Source organism: Bactrocera oleae, chromosome 3, assembly GCF_042242935.1.
Source record: "Bactrocera oleae isolate idBacOlea1 chromosome 3, idBacOlea1, whole genome shotgun sequence".
NCBI lineage: Eukaryota > Metazoa > Arthropoda > Insecta > Diptera > Tephritidae > Bactrocera > Bactrocera oleae.
Genome location: NC_091537.1, coordinates 57,995,646 through 58,018,647, shown reverse-complemented (window position 1 = coordinate 58,018,647; position 23,002 = coordinate 57,995,646). Strand labels below are relative to the sequence as shown.

The window sequence follows — 23,002 nt, the reverse complement described above, 5'->3', positions numbered from 1 at the left end:
GGAGTTAGTAAAGAAGTTGATAGCTATACTGTGAATGGCGTTCAGTGCGTGTCTGAAATTAGTTCCGTCCGAGGTCTGGTCTGCGTATTATTCTTTGCCGTCGACGTAATCAAGGAATGATTCCTAAACGTTCCTAGGTGAACATGTGCGTTGCTGCCAAGGGACATCAGTTACTCGGTGCGTTGCAGCATAAGTAATATTTATTAGTTTAAGTGTTAGTAAAAACATGAAATACCAATTATTATAAAAAAAAGTACAGTCCACTAAAATATTTTCCCTCGTACATACTCGTATAGACATTAACAAACATAAAATTATATACATTTATATTGCAATAAGCATGCATACATAAATAAATGTTGCATTGTTTTAAGTTAAGAATAATGTAAGAACAAATACAGTCCACTAATCTTAAATATGCATGTTCAAATATATTTAACAGACATACATAAATAAAAAAACATATTAGCATGTATGCAGTTATATGCAACACGGATACATTTATATGAGGCACGAATGCATTTATATGCAATACGTATGCATTCAACAATTAAAAATACAAACATGTTTACTTAGGTTAAGATGTATTCATATGATAACTTGTTGACCTAAGTATATGTAGGAGTTGAGGGGTAAATAACAAAACCACGTTCAACTCATTACTTAACTTTTATTTAAATATAAACTTAACTTACGTTAGAACACGTCTTATCACGTTGGATGATCAATCGAAAAGAAGGAATAAGGAGATGTAACATAATGCAATTAATATTGTAACGGGATAATATAATTTAGTTGCTGAATGCGGTATTGCCATGTTCAAACTAATAAGTACAATAATTTAGTTGCTGAATTCGGTGTTACCAGATTAAAATAATTAAGAACAACATTAAGAATAGTTTTTTATATAAATCTTTTACAATTAGGAGTGATGCTAATCGCTACAATACTCCCCTCCTCAAAAATTTTTTTAAAGTTTTTAAGAAGAAGTTTGATTTTAAAAGTTAAAATGGAATATAAGGGATCTTATCATTAAATCTTACTTTAAAAGTTATATGATGCGCTTCCATTTCTGCTGTGCAATATTCTGGTTCATTTACGTCACTGTCAGATACGTAGACAGGTTTGAGTCTGTCTACTGAAATAGAAGTTGCGTTGCCTCTGTAATCTATGAAGAAATATTTTCCATGGCGTGCGATAACTTTGCACGGTCCTTCATAGGGTGATGAGAATGAAATTTCGATATGGTCATTTCGTACGAAAACGTGTTAACAGGTATTGAGGTCCTTATAATAAAAAAATAGATCTCTTTCCATGTCGTGACATTTCTACAGGAGCTAGATTTTTAAAATGATTTTTTAAATTCCCCAAAAGTTCGGCGGTGGTTATTATTTTGTTTGAAGGAGCGATGAATTCTCCAGGTAAACGTATTGGCTCTCCATAAACAAGTTCGGCTGGCGTTGTGCCCATGTCTTCCTTCCCTGCTGCTCGTAGGCCGAGTAGTACAACTGGTAGTGCGTCCAGCCAAGTTTCGCGGTGACAAAGAAGTGCTGATTTTAATTGGCGATGAAAGCGTTCGACTAACCCGTTTGACTGCGGATGATATGGAGAAGTTCTTAGATGTTTGATGCCGAGAATCTGTGACAGTGAGTTAAAAAGTTTTGACTCAAATTGTCGTCCTTGGTCAGATGTAATTCGTTTTGGTACTCCGTATCGAGCTATCCAGTGGTTTACTAGTGCTCGAGCTACTGTATCTGCTGTACCGTTTTCCAAAGGTATTGCTTCCGGAAAGCGCGTAAAACGATCAATTATTGTTAAACATTGATTAAAGCATTTAGATGTTGGTAGAGAAACTAAGTCGATGTGTATGTGCTCGAATCGTTGTGAAGGTGCCTGAAAAGTTGCAATAGGCGTTGATACGTGTCGTTAAATTTTGTTAGGTTGACAGTCTATGCAGGCTTTTGCCCATGTGCGACAATCTTTATTTATCGACGGCCACACGAATACTTTGCTTACTAGCTTTTGCGATGCCTTGATTCCGGGATGTGCCAAAGAGTGTGGAGAATCGAATATGCGTTTCCTGAGTAGTACTGGGACGTATGGACGTATAAAACCATTAGTTATATCACAGTACAAGGGTGGTTCCTTAGTGTCAACCTGTATTCTCTGCAGTAGCAGTGATGTTGACGGATTGCTGAGCAATTCTTGTAATTCTGTGTCGTTTTGCTGTGCTGTTGCAAGATTTTGTGTAGTGACTGATTCAGAAATCGCGTCGACGCGTATCTGCAACGATGTTCTGGTGTCCAGAAATGTGTCTGATATCCGAAGTAAATTGAAAAATGAAATCCAAACAACGGAACTGACAAGGGGAGGCTCGTTCTGTACGTTGGTGAAAAGCGTGTTGTAGTGGCTTATGGTCTGTAAAGATGATTACGTTGCGTCTTTCGAAAATGTGCCGAAAATACTTCACGGCTTCGAATATTGCATGTAACTCACGATCGTAAGTGGACAGTTTCTGTATTGACGGTGGTAGCTTTTTCGGCCGCTTTCTTGATGAATTTCCTGTAAAAATTTATAGTACCAAGAAATCTTCGTAAACTCTTGATAGTAGTAGGAAATTCAATACTTAGGATAGCGTTAACCTTATCCTTTAAAGGCATTATAACATTATTGTTGACTGTGTGGCCCAAGAATTGTACCTCAGTTAGACCAAAATGTGATTTTGTTTGATTAATCACTAGTCCGAAATCTTGAAATCGGTTCAATAGAATCTCAAGATGTTGCAAATGTTCGTGCTCGTCGGCTGAAGCTACCAGGATATCATGGATATACACAAATAAGAATGGGAGATCCCGTGTTACATCATCAATAAACCTTTGAAACGTTTGAGCAGCGTTTCTTAGACCAAAGGTCATAAAAGGAAATTCAAATAGTCCAAAAGGCGTTATAATGGCCGTTATACAGATGTCTTCTGGTGCGACCGGGATTTGGTTAAATGCTCGGACCAAATCTATTGTATAAAAATGTGCATGCCATGCAATGATGCGTTGAGGTCTTCGAGGTAGTGGACAGGATATTTATCTGGAACTGTGCGAGCGTTTAGACTGCGATAGTCTCCACATGGTCGCCATCCTCCAGAGCTTTTAGTAGTTAAGTGTAATGGTGATGACCACGGACTGTTAGAAGGTCGAGCGATTCCAAGTTTGATCATTTTATCAAATTCTTCACATGCTGCTTGTAGTTTATCCGGTGGTAAACGACATGCTTTGTTGGTTACTGGGGGTCCATCTGAAGTACGAATGTGGTGGAACGAACTATGTTTCTTCCCTTCAGTTACGGCATCTGGGTTTGTTATATCTGGAAATTTTCTTAGTATTTGTGATATATTGTATCAGTTTTGATTGCTCGAATGGAATTCCTGTCCGTTAATGGAGCAATTATTGCAGGTGATGTTAAACCAGTGCGCCCATCTAGTAGACATTTTCGCTTGAGGTCGACTAGTAAGTCAAAATGACTAAGAAAGTCGGCCCCGATGATTGGTTTGGTGACATCAGCGATAATAAGGTGCCACGAAAAATCGCGGTGAGGACCTAAATTAAGTGATAATAACCTTTCGTATGCTTGGATAATAGAACCATTCGCTGCTTGTAGCGTGTGACCAATTTTTGGTATTTCGTTTCTCGACCACTCTTTTGGAGAAAGAGTCGGAACCTGTGTCCACCAAATATTGTGTACCAGAAGATCTGATGTAAAAACGGTGAGAAATTTTCTGAGACTCGCTACCCGTCATTAGCGATTCTCTGGTGCATTTCCCGAAAATGTGCAACCTTGTTTGCATCGTACAACGTTTTTTCCAAATTTCGCATGGTAGTAACAAAAACCGCTAGGACTCAGTCGGCGTACTTGGGAGTGACTACGTGACCTCGGTTTATTATGCTGTCGTGTGTTTGACCTAGACTCCCGTTTGTGAATAATGGCTGACAATGCTGCTAACTGTTTGGTTAGGTCTGAAATTTGTTGTACAATATCTATATCGGTAGTGTTGTTGGAGCTTTTCGATATTGTTGAAACGTGCATGCTTTGTAAGATCTCGTGGAGCTTGTCCACACTAGGGCCTAAATCTTCTAACGTTGCATTTGTTTGTAGAGCTAACATAGCATGAGTGTCCTTTGGTAAAGCGGATAACCATTTTGCCTTAAGTACAGGAGTCGACGACCTGAAACCAGTGCTTTCAGGTGGCGCAGAAATTGTGATGGCGTGCGATCACCGATTTCCTCACCATCGAGAAGTTGTTGCAACTTTGCTTCTTTGGACTTAGAGAAACGGTTAATAAGTGCCATTTTAAGTGCTGTAAAGGGTGCTGATATTGGTGAATCGACAATGATATCTTCCACTTCTGCCGCATGTCGCGCATCAAGGACTGAAACTGCATGATAGAATTTGTCGAAATCTCTTACCACACCCAGAATCCTGAACTGTGCTCCGATTTGGGCTATCCAGAGCGATGGCTTGTCAGGATTAAACTGGATAGGTCGAATGACGTTAGATGATGTTTGAGGAGGTTTCCTCTCTTCAGAATTGTCTTCCGATGGTGACTGCTTTACGTTGATCATCTTGATACCGAGTTGGCGCTGGAGTGATGTGACGTGTTTGGGGTTGCTGCAAGCTTAAACCGCGTGGCGTTGAAAATGCACGTGCAAATTTTTTTGAATTTAGCTTTGACTATCGGGGTCACCAATGTAGTGGGGACGAATTATTGGAACGTCGGGGTCACCCATGTAGGAGTTGAGGGGTAAATAATAAAACCACGTTCAACTCATTACTTCACTAATACAGTCCACTAATCTTAAATATGCATGTTCAAATATATTTAACAGACATACATAAATAAACAAACATATTAGCATGTATGCAGTTATATGCAACACGCATACATTTATATGAGGCACAAATGCATTTATATGCAATACGTATGCATTCAACAATTAAAAATACAAACATGTTTACGTAGGTTAAGATGTATTCATATGATAACTTGTTGACCTAAGTATATGTAGGAGTTGAGGGGTAAATAATAAAACCACGTTCAACTCATTACTTAACTTTTATTTAAATATAAACTTAACTTACGTTAGAACACGTCTTATCATGTTGGATGATCAATCGAAAAGAAGGAATAAGGAGATGTAACATAATGCAATTAAGAACAATATTAAGAATAGTTTTTTATATAAATCTTTTACAATTAGGAGTGATGCTAGTCGCTACATATACATATAGGCAATTGATTACAAGTGCACATGTGCACTTGAAAACAACCTCATATCATGCTGCATAACCAATGTGCTACATACATATGGACACACATGTATTGAATTGGGAGGTGTCAGACATGTACACAAATAGTGACCATATGGCCATAATTGCTGAAGTTTTGAAAACGAACCCCTCAGCAGAAATACCTCTCGAAAACGAAGTTGGAGACAAAAGGAGTTCGATACCGACGTTTTTAAGATCGTCTGGAGTACGGCAAAGGCATCAGGCGTCGACGCCGCCCACTTGATATCCGCTGTGCAGAAGAAACTAGTTGCAGCATGCGACGCAACAATGCGCAGGACGAGATACAATAACAAGCAAAAACCAGTATACTTTTGGAACGAAGAAATGGCCACGCTGAGGAAGCTCTGACACTCAGCTAGACGTCCCTTCCAGCGTAACCAGGGAGGAATCGCCTCACAGAAGCATTAAAACGCCAAAAAAAGCTCCTGAAGTCAGCAATCACACGTAGCAAAAGAGGTTGTTTCGAAAAGCTTTGTGAAGAAGCAAACATATACCCCTGGGGAACCGCGTACAAAATATGTATGTTGAAATTCAAAAATATGTCGCAGCAACCTAAGAGCGCATCATTTATGAATAAAGTCTTCGACGCATTTCCAGCACATGACCCCATTTCCTATGCTAAGCGAGACAATGTCACAGAGCCCCCTCTATTAGTCACACAAGAAGAACTACTGGCCATCACGAAAAAAATTAACAACTCCAAAGCGCCTGGCATAGATGGTATACCAAATAGAACCCTAAAGGAAGCCATGACTTTGAGACCTAGCTTGTTCGTTAAAATGTACAAGGCGTGTATACTGAAAGGCGTGTTTCCCGACCCGTGGAAGGTGCAGCGTTTGGTTCTACTCCCAAAACCGAAAAAGCCACCTGAAGAACCGTCATCATATCGACCTCTGTGCATGCTCGACACGATTGGTAAAGTTTACGAAAGCATAGTAAGAAACCGCTTGGAGTTAGCAATCCAAAAAGCCGGCGGATTATCTGAGAGACAATACAGCTTTTTAAAAAAGAGGTCCACTATTGACGCACTAAGTGAAGTCGTTGATATTGCTAAATGTGCAATAAGTGACAAAAGATGGAAAGATGGTGGTACCAAAGAATTTTGCGCGCTAATTACCCTGGATGTGAAGAATGCATTCAATTCTGCGAAATGGGAAAATATCATCAAGGCCCTATGAGTTATTTTAAGAACAGAAGGCTCTTATTGGAGACAGATGAGGGTACCAAGAGCTACTCTATTTCGAGTGGAGTACTGCAAGGTTCGGTTTTGGCCTCCTTCTTTGAAACCTGATGTTCGCCTATGCGAATGACCTCATAGTGGTAGAAGTAGCGAAACATCTAGATGATCTCCAGGTCAAATGCAATGATTGCATAAATGGTATACGACGGTGGTTCGCAACCATGAGTCTAGAGTTGGCTGAGCAGAAAACAGAGGTACTGCTTATTAGCTCCAGGAAAATTAAAGGAAAAAATATCGCTCACCATAGGAGAATGTCAGATAACTTCAGAGCCACAGCTGAAGTATCTTGGTGTAATATTGGACTCAAGGCTAAAATTTAAAGAGCACTTGGAAAACACGACGGGTAAAGCAAATAAAATCTATAATGATGGCAAATAGAGGATGTGTGCGTTCCAGCCGACGATTTTTAATAGCTTAGACAATGAGATCAGTTATACTGTATGCAGCTCCAATATGGATCCAGGCGCTAGACAAAAAATCATATGCTAGACCAGTAATCACAGTGCATAGGCATTCTGCAATACGCGTGATAAGTGCTTCCCGAAGCGTATCAAGCGACGCAGCTGAAGTATTAGCCAGTATGGTGCCCATTGACATCCAGGGAAATGAATTTGCGCGCTTATACCAGCTATAGGAACCCTTTACAGTAACAAAAAGAGAGGAAAGAACCAAGAGCATTACACTGTGGCAGCAACGGTGGCAAACCTCATACAAGGGACGGTGGACCCACAGACTGATACCAGACATCAAACCCAAATACTAAGTGGTCAATACTATAATCATCAAAAAAAAAAATAAAAATAAAAACATGTATTGAATTTATACATTGGTCTTTCGAGCATTAATAAAGAGCTCAGCCAAAATAAGCATTGTCATTAAAAATAATGCAGGCAATACAAAAATAAACAGTCCTGTTTGACTTGAAAAAAAGGCCTGTTAAAAATACAGGCAAATTTAAACAAAAAAAACAATAAGACGGGTGTATATTCCCGCAGTTTTAATTGATCATCTTCATTGAGTTTATACATTGGTCCTTCGAGCATTAATTAAGAGCTCAGCTAAAATATGCCTTGTCATTAAGAAAATGCAGGCAATACAAAAATTAAAAGTCTTTTTTGAGAAGCAAACAGGCAATATACATAAATTGGTCTTACAAACCAAAAATTATAAGTCTTGGCAAAAAAAAAAGACCTGTATAAAAACAGGCAAAAACAAAAAACCCGTAATTCACAGCCCTGTTAAAAATACAGGCTAATTAAAAAAATAAAAATTGTAAGACGGGTGTATATTCTTGCATATTAAACTGATAACATAAGCCGTATTAGTAAGAAATTAAACGCTGTGCCCTTATAAACGGTCATCCAAGGAAATACTTAACGGCTGTGAATCAAGGCAAGGTCAACCAGGCTACCAAATCAATATACCTCCAACGATTTCTTTGGAGAATATACAAGTAAAACAGTTACACATAAAGATACATACCCATACAAGAAGTGTTGCAAAAAAAAAAAAAACTCCAACATGGTTAGAAATAGAAAAAAAGTTCTTCAAGCCCAAACGGATTTATCTTTAATTGAAAAAGATAAAAGAATTCAAAATTTCAAGTTCAACCCGCGGCTAAGATAAAAAAAAACTTCTATTTTCATGAGGAAAATTCAAAACCTCAGAAGAATAATGGATGATCTATGTATGAAAGAATAGAACAGCAATAATCACAAAAAGCATATGGAAACTGTGTTTCTTGACATTCAAAATTTTCACAATAAATCAGACTTCATTAATGAAGAAGTTGAGGACATGTACGAAGAGATAACTCGAGAATACTTCCAGAAGCTTATCAATTGTAAAAAAAGATTACAAAAAGAACCCGAAATTACTTACCGTTCTCTTCAATGTGATATGCTGTTTGAAGGAAACATTATAAAAGAACAGCTCGACATTTTTTACCTCTATGATTTGGAATAAAACAATTTAAAAAAGTTCCAATTTTCTATCTATCTTCTGAAACTGAGGAAGAACCAACCGAATCGGTTGAAACAACAGATGTAATAGAAGAAGAAAATCTTGAAGTAGAAACACAAAAGGAAAACTTTACTACTTCCTCAAAAGACACAAAAGAAATGGAATCAAGAGAGGAAATCCAATGGCGTTTTTCTCCTCCAATAGCTTCACATTTTGAAGCGCTTGAAGATGAGAACGAAAAAGATGATGCAATAGTAAACAAAGAGGGAACAAGAAGTATAGAAGAAACGAAGAAAACAGAAGAACTAATAGAAAACTCAAGAATAGCAGACAAAACGAAAGAGGAGGCTAACGCAAGCACCTTTATAATTAACGAAGGCACACATTTTGTGGAAGGAGCTAGATTTTTGAAACGATCGATTACACCAACTATAGAAAGAGAAGACATCAAGTGGCATTTTATGTCCCCGGAGAATCCTCACTTTGGAGGAATTAGGGAGTCTGGTTATGTTGTCATAGACTCAACATTAGATCCTGATCCCCCTGATGAAGAGCAAAATGACGATGTGGAAATTAAAGCCACCGACGATGGAGGCATAACAAATGAAGATGACTCAGATGATTCTAAGTTTGGCACTACAACCAAAAAGAGACGTTCTCAACGTGGTGCTGATAGTAAACGAGGTAGATTCAAATCAACGAAGAAACGTATTAGACCAAGCAATGAAAAGGAGTATGGTAAATCACAAATAAAGATTCGTAAAATCAAGGGTACACCGCCGTTCGATGAGAGTGAAGGAAAACCGACAGAATACCTTTGCGACGAGTGTGAACAAATAGTTACGAGTAAACTATCGTTAATACAACATGTGTGAACAAATAGTTACGAGTAAACCATCGTTAATACAACATAGAAAGGCGCATAGTCATCGTGAACCGTTAAGTGAGATGTCAAGATTTGAAAGGCAGATCGGGCAAGAAACATCACTTACTCGGTGCGTGGCAGCATAAGTAATATTTATTAGTTTAATTGTTAGTAAAAACATGAAATACCAATTATTATAAAAAAAAGTACAGTCCACTAAAATATTTACCCTCGGCAATATGTTCAAATATATTTGAACATGCGTATCATTGACATTCTGAGGTAGCACAAAACGTACATACTCGTATAGACATTAACAAACATAAAATGATATGCATTTATATTGCAATAAGCAAGCATACATAAATAAATGTATGCATTGATTTAAGATAAGAAAAATGTAAGAACAAATACAGTGCACTAATCTTAAATATGCATGTTCAAATATATTTAACATACACAAATAAACAAACATATAAACATATATGCAGTTATATGCAACACGCATACATTTATATGAGGCACGAATACATTTATATGGAATACGCATGCATTCAACAATTAAATATGCAAACATGTTTACTTAGGTTAAGATGTATTCATATGATAACTTGTTGACCTAAGTATACATTTAGGCAATTGATTACAAGTGCACATGTCCAAACATACACAACGCAATCATCACCCTCCAGTATATCGGTGGAATGACACAATTGACAAACTGCGAAAAGCATACCAGCAGGCAAGGCGTTCATATCAAAGGTTACGTGGCACCTCTGAGCATATACCCCTCCAAAGCCTTTTCAAGGACAAGATGAAGCTATTAAAGCAGTCCATTAGGAAAAGCAAACGAGAATGCTTTCTGAAACTCTGCGACGACGTTGAAGGCAATGTCTGGGGGCTAGCATATAAGGTGGTAATGGCAAAACTCCGTTCTCGTGGGCAAATGCCGACCTCCCCCTCAATACTGGAAAGAATAGTATCGGTACTCTTCCCAACGCGACCAATGCATTTCCAACTTCATCAAGCGATTATAGAAGTAGCCCCAGATTACTGCCAAAACCAAACAAACCTTTGACAGACCCGTCCCATTTCCGGCCACTCTGCATGTTGGACTCCGCTGGAAAACACCTTGAGCGAATTATATACCAACGCCTAAACAAGGAAATCGATGACGCTAGCAAATCGGTGATCCTAGTAAAGACACTGCCCTAAAAAGTTTCTCCGTGCCTCCATACCTTTAAAACATAATCGTAAGCTACTTTAATGAAAGAATTCTGAGCTACGACACAAGCAACGGCTATAAGGAATATAAAGTCACCGGTGGTGTACCACAAGGATCTGTACTCGGACCGTTACTTTGGAACATCATGTACGACGGAGTACTGCAACTAAAGGTACCCAAAAATGTTCACATCATAGGATTTGCAGATGACATTGCTGTTGTGGTGACAGCTAGGCACATAGAAGATATTGTTGCACTGGTTATTGCATTATTAATTAGTGATTGGCTTGAAACTAATGGACTTACCCTAGCAGAAAGCAAAACGGAAGCCGTGCTTATTACTGGTAGAAAAACCCGAGAGACTGCTACATTCAGAATAAAAAGTGCGTGTATAACTACACAGCGCTGAAATACTTAGGAATTGATCTTGATGCAAGACTTTCCTTTAAAGAACACTTAGCCTACACCTGCGAAAAAGCTTCAAAAACATGTAGAGCCTTAACCCGAATGATGCTCAATACCCGTGGACCGAAGCAAAATAGGAGAAGACTCCTGGCTGGAGTTCTGAAGTCCGTCACTCTATAAGGCTTCGAGGTTTGGGGAAAAGCACTCGAAACAAAATCTTACCGACGTGGCCTTTTTTCCATTTATGCCATTTGCGCACTCAGAGTATGCTCAGCTTTTCGTACAGTGCCTGAAGAAGCTGCCCTTGTAATTGCGGGTTTACACCCATTAGATCTCTTAGCCAAAGAGACTAAAAAGCCTGTAACGGACTTACCACCCAGAACCGTAAAAGGAAATGCTCGAGCGGAGATGGTGGAAAGTTGGCAAAGACGATGGGAAGTCAGTCAAAAAGGACGCATACGTTGTTCCATTGCCCGCAATACAAGCAAGAGAGACGATTCCTCAAGAGTGCATTCGATATAGACCCAACCCTCGAAAACTTATTAGACCAAATGGTTGAATCAAAAGCTAAGTGGAAGGCGGTGTGCCAAATAGCCGCCAAAATCATGAAAAACCAAAGAGCCCGACAGCAGCGGAGAAGAGAACTCCAAAACTTAACTGACCACTAGAACGCGGACCAAACAAAGGCATTAAAACAAAAAAAGTAAAAAATCATAAGGGAAGGGTTTGGCGACAAACATTGCACGGGGCGGGTTCAAGACTAACAGAGGTGGGGCAAACGTATGGGCACTGCTTAACCATCCTCCCGGCGGAATACTTGACGGTTGTACCAGGGGAAAAGGTACATGACGGTAGGATGTTTAGTATTGAGTTGTATACTTAAAAATAACCCCATGTGATGTGCCTGCAAACATATACACATACATTTAATTAGATAAGTAAGATTTGTAAATAATATATAAGCCAAGAATTTAGTAAAATAAAATTAGAATGAAAATATTCTCAGCTCAAAAAAGTCTTTCTCTGTCCCCCACCAGTGGTAAGACATTTAGAAACTTTATTGAGTTTAATCACTAGGAGACGCCTTCGCTTCAATCAGGGATGGTTTCCTTCCCACGACAGTCGGGTTTAAGTAACCGGAGCAGACTCGAATTTTTATCCGGCCACGCAATGTCACCTCGGCACCATTCCTCGAAATTACTTCAGGAATGTTTTCTGCCGCTACAACAACATGGTTGCTACGAAAACATCCCAGCGGAAACTGCTTGGAGGATGTGCATTGTGTTCCTTAACCGGAAGCATAGGGAGACATCCTGTTATAATATGTCAGCGTTCCACTACATCTAAGTAACCAAATAGATAGTTATTGAAAGGCGTCGACTCACTCTGGTCTGGCTAAAAAAGGTACTGTTGGCAAGTTTTTTAATAACACTAGTTTACAAATTAAAATAGGTCATATTCTTTCAATGGATTTCATAAAGCTTTATTGAGTAATAGTAACTAAACCGAAAAGTGTATTTGTTTCAATTTTATCAACTCTAGGAATCAGGTTATTATTACATCTTATTTTCAAGCTTGTTATGTTGCTTTTGATTTTATTTTTGAAGTAGAGTAGTGTTTAGTTAATGTTCTAGTGGCGAAGTTTTGTTAAAGATCTACTATATGAAGGCTGCCGAATTGCGCAGCAGACACAGTTCTAATTAGAGTGCTGTTTAGTAAAGATATATAAGCAATAAGTTGTAAACTCGAATAACGAGTAATAAGTGTTAATTTGTTTAAATTAGAAATAAATATAAGTGTATAGCATTAAAGTGGGACTTTTATTTTGCAATCCAGTAATCGAACTCAATAGAGAGTTACAAGGTTGACGATTTTTCGAGAAATCCGTTACAATACTAACACTTCACTTAAAGAGATCATCATAGATATTAATCGATTGTCGGTTTTTATATTTTTTAAGCAACTCAAACACGTAACAATTTAAAAAAAAATCAGCTTTAAATAAATTTCGTAATTTTGTAATACAAAGTCAACATTTTATTTGTATTTTTATTGGTAACTGTGCTTTTTGACTGCGTTATAGAAAATTTAATATTTGTTATCGCCATTTTATTTCATTCAGGTTGTATATAGGGTAAGTGTGCCAGTCACCGGACACCACCCAGTGATCGGACACTACACAAGTTTTGCATTTAAAAATAAAAAAAAACCGTTAAAACTGGGATGCTTAAATTAGAAAAAGAGGTATGCACCGCGACCTAGGGTCAATTGTGCTTTCCCCTAAGTCACAGCGACTCACTTAGCTCCAGCGCATTGATGAATTTTAATATACTAATGAGGCGATGTGATCCCTATTCGGAAACATGGATCCAACGGACTTAATTCTACGTCTGCTGACTGCTGTTCAGCCTATTAACAGGTGTTCTGGGGTTTCCGGCTCCATGTCGCAGAACCGGCAGTTTGCGCAAAAGGCTAGGCACATGTTGTATAGATACTTCTTGAGCTTGGGGCTTGGGCGGTATAGAACGCAAAAAGTAGCCGGAACTAATTACTTGAGAGATTGATAACATTTTAAAACCCGTTGGGTTGTTGTTGTTGTTGTAACGATTATCTAGTCCCCATTTGGGTGATAAATTCCAGAGTCGTTGTCGTTGAGATCATCTAACGGGAGGCACAGGAAACGAGCTGTTTCGACGGGGTCGGACCATAGGGAGAAGGGTGTTAGATGAGTGGGGTTTGTTGGGCATGCAAAGAGGTGATTAGTGTCATGCGGAAACTCATTGCACGCAGGACATGCATTTGGTATGTCGGGGTCTATTCTGGATAAGTAGGAGTTTAACCTGCTACAGTTTCCAGAACGAAGTTGCGCGAGGGTCACTCTGGTTTCGCGAGGGAACTCGAGCTCTGTGTCTGCTATGGGTGGTGGTTTGACTCGTATTACGCCATTCACTGAGAGGGAGTCGGTGAAGATGTTGATGGCTGCACTGTGAATGGCGGTCAGTGCCTGTCTGAAGTTCGTTGCGTCCGAAGTCCGATCGGCGTACTGTCTAATGTCGTCGACGTAATCAAGGAAAGACCTCTTGATGTTCCTAGGAGGCGGCTCCGCTACAAGCAGGCGACTACAGGGGTGGTTTCTACGAAAACACCCCAGCAGAAACTGCTTGGAGAGGAGCTCGTTATGTTCCTTAACCGGAAGCATACGGGCCTCACTGTGTAGGTGTTCGATTGGAGACATCAAGAGGCATCCCGTGACAGTCCGGAGTGCAGTGTTCTGACAGGTCTGAAGCTTCCTCGTCTGCGACCATATTGGGGCTGCATAATTTAGGACCTGCCGGCCGATTGCCTTGTATGCTGCCAGCAACGTTTCTTTGTCTTTTCCCCAAGAGCTGCTGGCAAGCATTTGAGGATTTTGCTGCGGCTCTGTACTTTGGCAGTTATCGCGGTCGTGTGGGGAGTGAAGGAGCAAAGACTGTCTAGTGTAGCGCCTAAAATTTTAGGGTTGTTGGAATTTTGGTGCCATCGACTGAAATGTTTAGATCCAGTACTCCTTCGTCCAGTTTGTGAATATGGTCGCTGTGGATTTAGTGGGGGAGAGTGTCAGACTCCTTGCAGAGAAGAAGCGAGAAAGATCAGAGAGATAGCTGTTTACTGTTGAGCACATGCCATCGATTCGATTGCCCGACGTCAATATCGTGCAGTCATCAGCGTACGAGGTCACGGAAATTCACTCTGGTAGTTGAGGAAGTCTCGAGATGTAGAAATTAAACAGTAAAGGGGAGAGGACACCACCCTGCGGAACCCCCTGTTTAATTCTTCTCAGTTTGGAGTTGTGACCTCGAAATAGTACGGATGATTGCCGACCGCTCAGGTAGTTCATGGTCCACTGCTTCAGCCCTGAAGGGAGCGTAGATTGTTCGATGTCCTCGAGTAGCGTTGTGTAGTTGACTGTGTCGAAGGCTTTCGACAAGTCCAACGCTACGAGGATCGTCCTCTTGCAAGGTGGCTTCTGGTTTAGCGGGCGATAAGACTCCCCTTTGTTGGCGGGTTTCCCAGGTTTCAGTAGTGGGACCACTCTTTCGACTTTCTACACATCGGGTATTTGAAGAGTGGCCATCAACAAGTTGAGGACCTTGGTGAGATAGTTTACTCCCGTCGAGCCTAGATGTTTTAGCATCAGCATGCTTATTCCGTCAGGGCCAATGGATTTGGACGATTTGGCCTTTGTGATGGTTTACCATTTGCCGAATCTCCAAATTGAGATCCCTTATTCGGGGATCACAGGGATCGGCATAGCGTAAGGTGTCGCGCTCGTTTGCTAGTACAGCTGCTTCGGCTGGGAAATTAGGGCGGAGTTCCGTGATTCTTCCAGCCGGTATGAAGCGAGCAGCAGCAGCGGCGATCACCTTGCGGAATTGACGCTCGACAACGATGACGTCCGTAAAAATGGGTAGTGCGTTGAAGGTGCTCTCGGTAAATTCTGTGAAGCCGACCCTGTTAGCTTTGTTAAAGTTAACAAAGGTGCGGTTGTCCACAGAAATAAAGTCAGGAGGTTTCTCGATCGAGATAATTATGGGCAGATGGTCTGATGCAAGAGTTAGCATAGGTCGCTAGGTTATACTATTTATCAGACCACCGCTAGCGATGGTAATATCTGGCGAGCTATTACAGGTGCCCATAATTCTGGTGAGGGCTTCGTCATTCATTGTGCAAAATGTCGAATCGTCAATCTGTTCCGCCAGCTCCATCCCCCTACGATGGTTTGGCAGGCAGGAATGCCAAAGATCGTGATGGGCGTGTAAGTCGCCTAGCACCAAACGGTTTTCACCACGAAGTAGCGCATCTATGTTCGGGTGATATCCTGTTGGGCAACATGTAACGGGGGGTATGTATATATTAAATATTTCGAGCTCGACATCGCCTGACCGGACAGCTATACAATCACATTCAAGGGTAGTGTCCCTGCTGTCGATATCAACATCGATTAGACAATATTGCACGGTTTGAGCAATATGAAGGCTAGGCCTCCACCATTATCTCGCTCGCGATCCTTACGTATAACGTTGAAACCTGCACAACTCAGAAGATCTGAGCGGCTGTTTAACTTGGTTTCTTGGACCGCAGCTATCGTTATGCGCTCCCGGCTCATGAATGCAACTATCTCCTCGATCTTGCTCTGGAGTCTGTTGCAGTTGAATTGTAGGAGTCGCGTTTGTCGCGGGTGTCCGGTCGTGATCCTAGGGGTGAGTGGGGTGCGTGTAGGTGGTGGTTGTTGCAGCTGTACTATCCGCATGGGCGGTTGTCGAACTGTGGTGTTGATCGGCGACGCCACTGTATGTGATTGCGGGGACTCGCTGGGTCGTAACCAACTATTAGCAACTTGACATAGCGTATGCCTTGGAGATGGTGCCAATGTCTCCCCCTGCTCGGATGCTATGAAAAAATTTTTAGAAAAAATTTAATCGAAGCATCCATCGGTTTATAACGGTATGACCAACAAAATTTTTTTTTATAAAATAAAATAGTTGGTGCCAAGTGTGATAAAGTTAATTTTTTGCTAGTAACATAGAGATTTTTGCATGTAAGTATTATAAGTTATTGTGCGTAAAAGGGTGTTAGTAAATATTATTAAGTTTTGCTCATAAATTATCTAAAAAAAATGGTAATAAAAATCTTGTTTAAAAAAAAAACGTAATTAATTATCATAAGTTCTACTTCAAATGGGGTCCCCAATCATATTTGACAAAGGAAGAAGAAAACATCCTTGTTTCCTGGATATTAAAATTGTGCAAATGTAGATTTCTTATTAAAAAACGACGATTTTCAGAACAAGAACCAGAAAATAAATTAATGTTGTTGTTGCTATTGTAGTGGTTAACTAGTCCTCACTTGGTTGGTAAGGTTCAAGTTGGTTGTCATCGAAGTAATCTAACGGTACGCCCAGGATACGTGCTGTTTCAATGGGGTAGGACCATAAGCAGAGAGGTGTTAGATAAGTGCGGTTCGTTGGGCATGCAGTTCAGAAAATAATCAAAGTTATCACTGTCTCCGTTCTCCGATGGACTGCCATCAGTTTAAAGATGGAAATCCGGGAAAGAAGTGGTTTACGCTATTCTAAAAACGTAATCCTGAGTTGTTATTGAGAGAAGCTGAATCTATTATAAAGGCGCAGAGTTGCAGTTAGCGGGGAACTAATTACAAAATTATTTCCTGCTGCCTAATTTACTGAAAAATTCTTAAAACGAGGACATTTTAGAAACCCCATCACGAATGTTGAATGCCGATGGGACTAGCTTTTCGTTATGTCCAAAAAATGGGAAAAGTTATAGCACCGAAAGGTTACAAAAACGTCTACAAAATACCGTCTGCTTCAGAAAAGGATACCATAACAGTATTAATTTGTATATCTGCTAATGGCAATATATCGCGTGATGGTTATCTTCCCTTACTTAAGGCCATCAAAAGATATAGTAAACAGCATGCCAGATAGCTGGTTTCTAGGCCGTACTAAAAGTGGGTGGGTGATGGTGGATTATTAATTATCAATAAAACTTTACGTTCTTTTTATACTCTCGCAACCTGTTGCTACAGAGTATAATAGTTTTGTTCACCTAACGGTTGTTTGTATCACCTAAAACTAATCGAGTTGGATATAGGGTTATATATATATAAATGATCAGGATGAAGAGACGAGTTGAAATCCGGGTGACTGTCTGTCCGTCCGTCCGTCTGTCCGTCCGTCTGTCCGTCCGTCCGTGCAAGCTCTAACTTGAGTAAAAATTGAGATATCTTTATGAAACTTGGTAGACATGTTTCATGGTACCGTGAGACGGTTGGTATTGCAGATGGGCGTAATCGGACCACTGCCACGCCCACAAAACGCCATTAATCAAAAACAAATAACTTGCCATAACTAAGCTCCGCAATAAGATACAAGACTGTTATTTGGTACACAGGATCACATTAGGGAGGGGCATCTGCAGTTAAAATTTTTTTTAAAAAAGTGGGCGTGGTCCCGCCTCTAATAGGTTTAATGTGCATATCTCCTAAACCGCTAATGTTATAATAACAAAATTCACTGGAAGCAAATATTTTTAGCACTTCTATTGACGGTGTGAAAATAGTTGAAATCGGGTGGCAACTCCGCCCACTCCCCATATAACGGTACTGTTAAAAACTACTAAAAGCGCGATAAATCAAGCACTAAACACGCCAGAGTCATTAAATTTTATCTCTGGGATGCTATGAGATGACTTTATAGGAACCGCGTTCAAAATTAGACAGTGGGCGTGGCACAGCCCACTTTTAGGTGAAAACCCATATCTTGAGATCTGCTTAACTGATTTCAACCAAATTCGGTGCATAACGTTCTTTTCATGTTTCTATGTCACAGTGCAAAAATGGGCGAAATCGGACTACAACCACGCCTACTTTCCATATAACACCATTTTAAATTCCATCTGATTATTTCACTTTCCACTATGCAAATCAGGCAACAATGACTGTATCGGGATAAAACTTTGCGTGAATAATGCGATTAAAGTATGCCACCTTGTGGCCAAAAATTGTCTAAATCGAACCAAAACTGTTTAAGCCCCTAAGTACTAAATATGTGGACCCCAGTGCCTATAGTTGACCTTCTACCGAAAATATCAGCCAATCCACAAAGAAATCTCAAACGAGTATACTATTTGACTTTGCGAGAGTATAAAATGTTCGGTTACATCCGAACTTAGCCCTTCCTTACTTGTTTAAATACTGTTTTGTTTTCTTAAAAAAAAGTATATGTCCGACCACTGGATCGTTGATGTCCGTTTAATAGAAAAAATGTTTGGATACTGGAGAGATTGGCCTTTTTTAAAAAACATCCTATTATACAAAAAAGTTGCCTTGTTTATGAAAAACTGATATATGTATTTAGTAGAGTTAATCGGCCTGAATTGCTATCAAATGTTGGCACATCATTGAATGCCTGTCATACATTGTATAAATCTACAAGTAACCAATCCTAAGATTTTCACTAATACACACGCAAAAATGTCCCACTTGGTACGGGTTGCTACGAAAATTCTACTACTACAATTGCTATTCTACTACTGGTTGCCTGCTTATATTCTACTACTAAAGTCACACAACCAATATTCTGCTACTAAAATGCCCAAATGACACAAATCTGCTAGTGTGTTGGCGTATTATGTTTTAAAATTTATAACTTTAAGAATGTTTTTATTACATAGTCAAATATTTTTCGGTTGTTTTAATTCCTAAAGATTAAATTTACATAGTATTATTTAAATTATTATTTATTGTATTGAAATATTATTAAATGTTTCCAATTTTATCAAATATATTATTGTGTAACGGTGATTTAGAATATTTTGAATATATTATTACTTAGTAGATTGTTTTGATTATTGTTATTGTTCCTGAATTGTACCTCATTTTTTATATTTATTTTCGTTTTTGTTCAAATCAAGTTGAATATTTCAACTTATGTTGTTAATATTATATTGTTAATGTAATTGATACCTGATTCATGTACCTGATTTTATGTATATATCTTTTCGATTTATAATTGTTATGAAAAGTAGATTGTTTTAGAACTGTATATATTATATGGGTGAATATAGGCCTCCTGGGGAACCGAACACCTCAGAGGTGGTGAGGAAAAGCAATAAATATATAATAATCTTTTGTTTCGAAAAAATTCTTGAAAGTTTTCATTAATATTCTCCATTACAAATACATGTTTACAAACAAGTTGTTACCTACATACATTCCTTTTTTTTACATGCTGTCAAAAAAGCAGATTCGATCAGGTGATCACGGCTGTTTTATACACATAGGAAAACAGCTGATTCTTTGGTTACTTGTAGGCTTATACCATGCTGTCATACTGATTTATAATGTAGAAAAAATTGTTAAGTGTCTGTCCACTGGCACATTGAGGAGAGTACGATCTCCGTGGTGCCGCGATTTGACGATGGATTTGGCTTAATTAAGCCAGAAAAAACGAAAATGAAGAATAAAATTTTTCGATATCTCGCTTCATTTTCGAGATATCGATATACGAATTTGGAAAAATTTGGGTAAATGTATGGTTTATGTCCCCCAACTAGGGAGGCCTCAAAACTGAAATTTTTTTTAAATCGTCTTATTTTACGAGTAGATTACAAATTCGTGAGCGGAAAGTGAATTTTTTCACTAATTTCAATAATTTATTTAATACACTTTGCACATATCACATATTCAAGTCACTTAGTTGTTGTTGTTGGAAACTAGTTCGACGATCTCCGATAATCGTCCATACCATCAGATCGCGGCACAAAAGAAATTGTGACTGTTACATTTCTTCAGTATATTTTTTTCATAAGAAAATGTTTAACACGCTGAACTGGTAATTACAGCTAAGTGATCTGAATTCTACAGAATTTTGCCGCTACAACAACAACAACTAAGAGTGACATTTTCGGTTTTTTCTGGCTTAATTAATCCAAATCCATCGTCAAATCGCGGCGCCACGGAAATTGTACTCGTGCCGTCACATTTACCCTTCATCTCTAAATAACTAAATGTCACAGCTGATTAGACCTGTTCGTTTTCAATTGAGAAATTTGTGTAACTGTCCGTATCCACTCTTAATCCGAAGTATAGGTATGGTATCTCAGAATATCCCGTACAAATGCGTTATAAACTAGTGTATTTAAACACTTTTAATAGTGTTAACTTTCGGTAATTTTCTCGTAACTAAAAGTGATATTACCTGCGCTAAATGATCCAAACCACCATGATGAAAGTGAAGTATTTTATACTGGGACTCTCTTGACGAAATTACCAGTTGCCCGGAAGTACAATTATTGTCATTGAAAAACAAACGCAATGAACGCATTTGACTCAGGTCGACGGAAAATCGCCGACAATTTGTTTTTTTTCGAGGAACTGAATATTCGAGACATGACTTTGGCCTGTGTTGTAGCGTTAATAAACTCGAAGGCGCATTATAAAGATCAATATCATCGGATAAATAATATTCACGATTAAGATATAACTTATTTATATCGGTTACAACGCTGTTTATGGAATCCTTTACATTGATATTCTCAATATGTGGATTGGAAATTGTTATATTAACTGATGTAATAAGACTTCTATTCAGTAAAACATTAATATCACGTATCGAATTTAAATTTTCACCTAGTAGAGGCTGTAGCTCATTTTTAAGCTCCTGAATATCAATATTGGAGCCATATATTTCCCTTTTCTGTTCGTCCTTAACAATTCTTTCATTTCCAAATCCATTTGGAACCCCTATATCGTATGTTGGTTGGGTTCCATTCCTATCAAATACTTCGCAATGTAAGTTTTGATTGAACTTTTTTTCTTCTGACTTCGATTCACAAAGTGAGGAGTTAGGGATCCACGTGAGTAACAACGTCGACCGGCTCGCTTTATTAAATTGATCCACGAAAGTTTTCGATGTAACAGTCAAATATCCTGGATAGTGAATCAATTCGGATTCTTGTCGTATAGAAATTGGTGGGTGTATGCAAACATTATTTTTGCAAAACAAAACCTCGTTGTCCTCATAAACATCAACTTTTTCAATGGATTTATCAACCCCCAAAATACGACTTGATGCTCTTTTGAGAATATTTACAATCGACATTTCTGATAACTTGACCCTTTTAGAATATTTCAAACACGAACTTTAAAAATACTTGTTTCTCTTAACCCGTGCAATTTTGTTTATTGTTATAACAATACTAGACTAAACTCTCAAAAAATTCGATAAGTCAACTGATTACGCACAGGTAAAAAATTGTAATACTATGTTCACACAAGGACTCTTTTCGTCTCCCAAAATGGTTCTTTAGCGAGAAGATGAGGGACCGCGCTATTGATACTAGAATGGTACTAGAAGTTGTTGTTGTTGTTGTTGTTGTAGCGGCAGAATTCTGCAGTTGAAAGTCCTTGGCCGGATAAAAATCCGGGCCCGTTCCGGTTATAGACCCGACTTTCATCGGAACGATGTACTAGAACGCTCTATGTTCTTGTTCGTTCCAGTTCGTTGCTATGCAATTCGGCATTCCGTTTCATTTCGAATTATTTTCATGGCCGTAATAGCGCTCCGTTTCAGATTAATATATACAATATTTTTGAAAATTTGAATTTGATTATCTATTTTTGTATGTAAAATGCAAAGATGAATGTATAAGTCTACAATGCAATAGAAATTTTTAATCAAATATATTTACGTACACCGCGCACATAAAGCGTACAAGAATTTTAGAATGTGATATGAAAGAAAATGCAGAAAAAGAGTTAATACCCAATTTATTGGGCAGGGCACAGCAATTTAGTTGAAGGTTAAGATCTCAGTCCCGCATTTAAGATATTAAATAAAAATGCCCGTTTAATTTTGGGGGGACATATGTATATTCGTTCAGAATTATTGTGACAATTTCATTGAAACAACTGAAATTTCAATTTTAACAAATTAATATAGGATGTCCACGGGTGGTGCGGTGATAATCTCATTGCGTGGGAAAAGCTGTGTCGGGCATGACCGTTGTCTAATCGAATGTAGGTTTATACAATGATAGCAGTGAAATTCCAAGCCTCATGTTGATTGTATGTGTGGTGTGTCATTGTGTGGTATGATCGTCTATGATGTTCTCAGATGTGGTGGGTGGTAATAGGGTGTGTCAGTTTTTTTAGGATAGCGTGGTGTGAACATGTGCTCAAGGCGTAGTGTGGTGTATTGGATGCGGATGCCTAGCAAATTTAGCCTTAACTATAACACTATCAATTTTTTCTTGATATTTAATTTAATTGATCTAAACTCTATCTCCCGATGGAAAGAAATACCGTTGATGAAAAGCAATGCCTTAACTCTTTATCGAAAGGTGACCTTCGCTCACCACTTTGTTTTCATTGGTGCGTAATCAAGGATAAAATGATCCAAAAC

At 38.9% G+C, this 23,002-nt stretch overlaps 1 protein-coding gene across 1 annotated transcript in view; it reads right to left on the bottom strand.

Moving 5' to 3' along the window:
• TBC1D16 (TBC1 domain family member 16) overlaps window positions 1–21,834 on the bottom strand; it is a 29,622-nt gene extending 7,788 nt beyond the window's left edge. Inside the window, exon 1 of the mRNA XM_014241562.3 lies at window positions 20,798–21,834. Coding sequence (XP_014097037.2) covers window positions 20,798–21,700 — 903 coding nt within the window. The 5' untranslated portion in view covers window positions 21,701–21,834. The remainder of the gene's footprint in view (window positions 1–20,797) is intronic.
• Window positions 21,835–23,002: the final 1,168 nt, after the last annotated feature.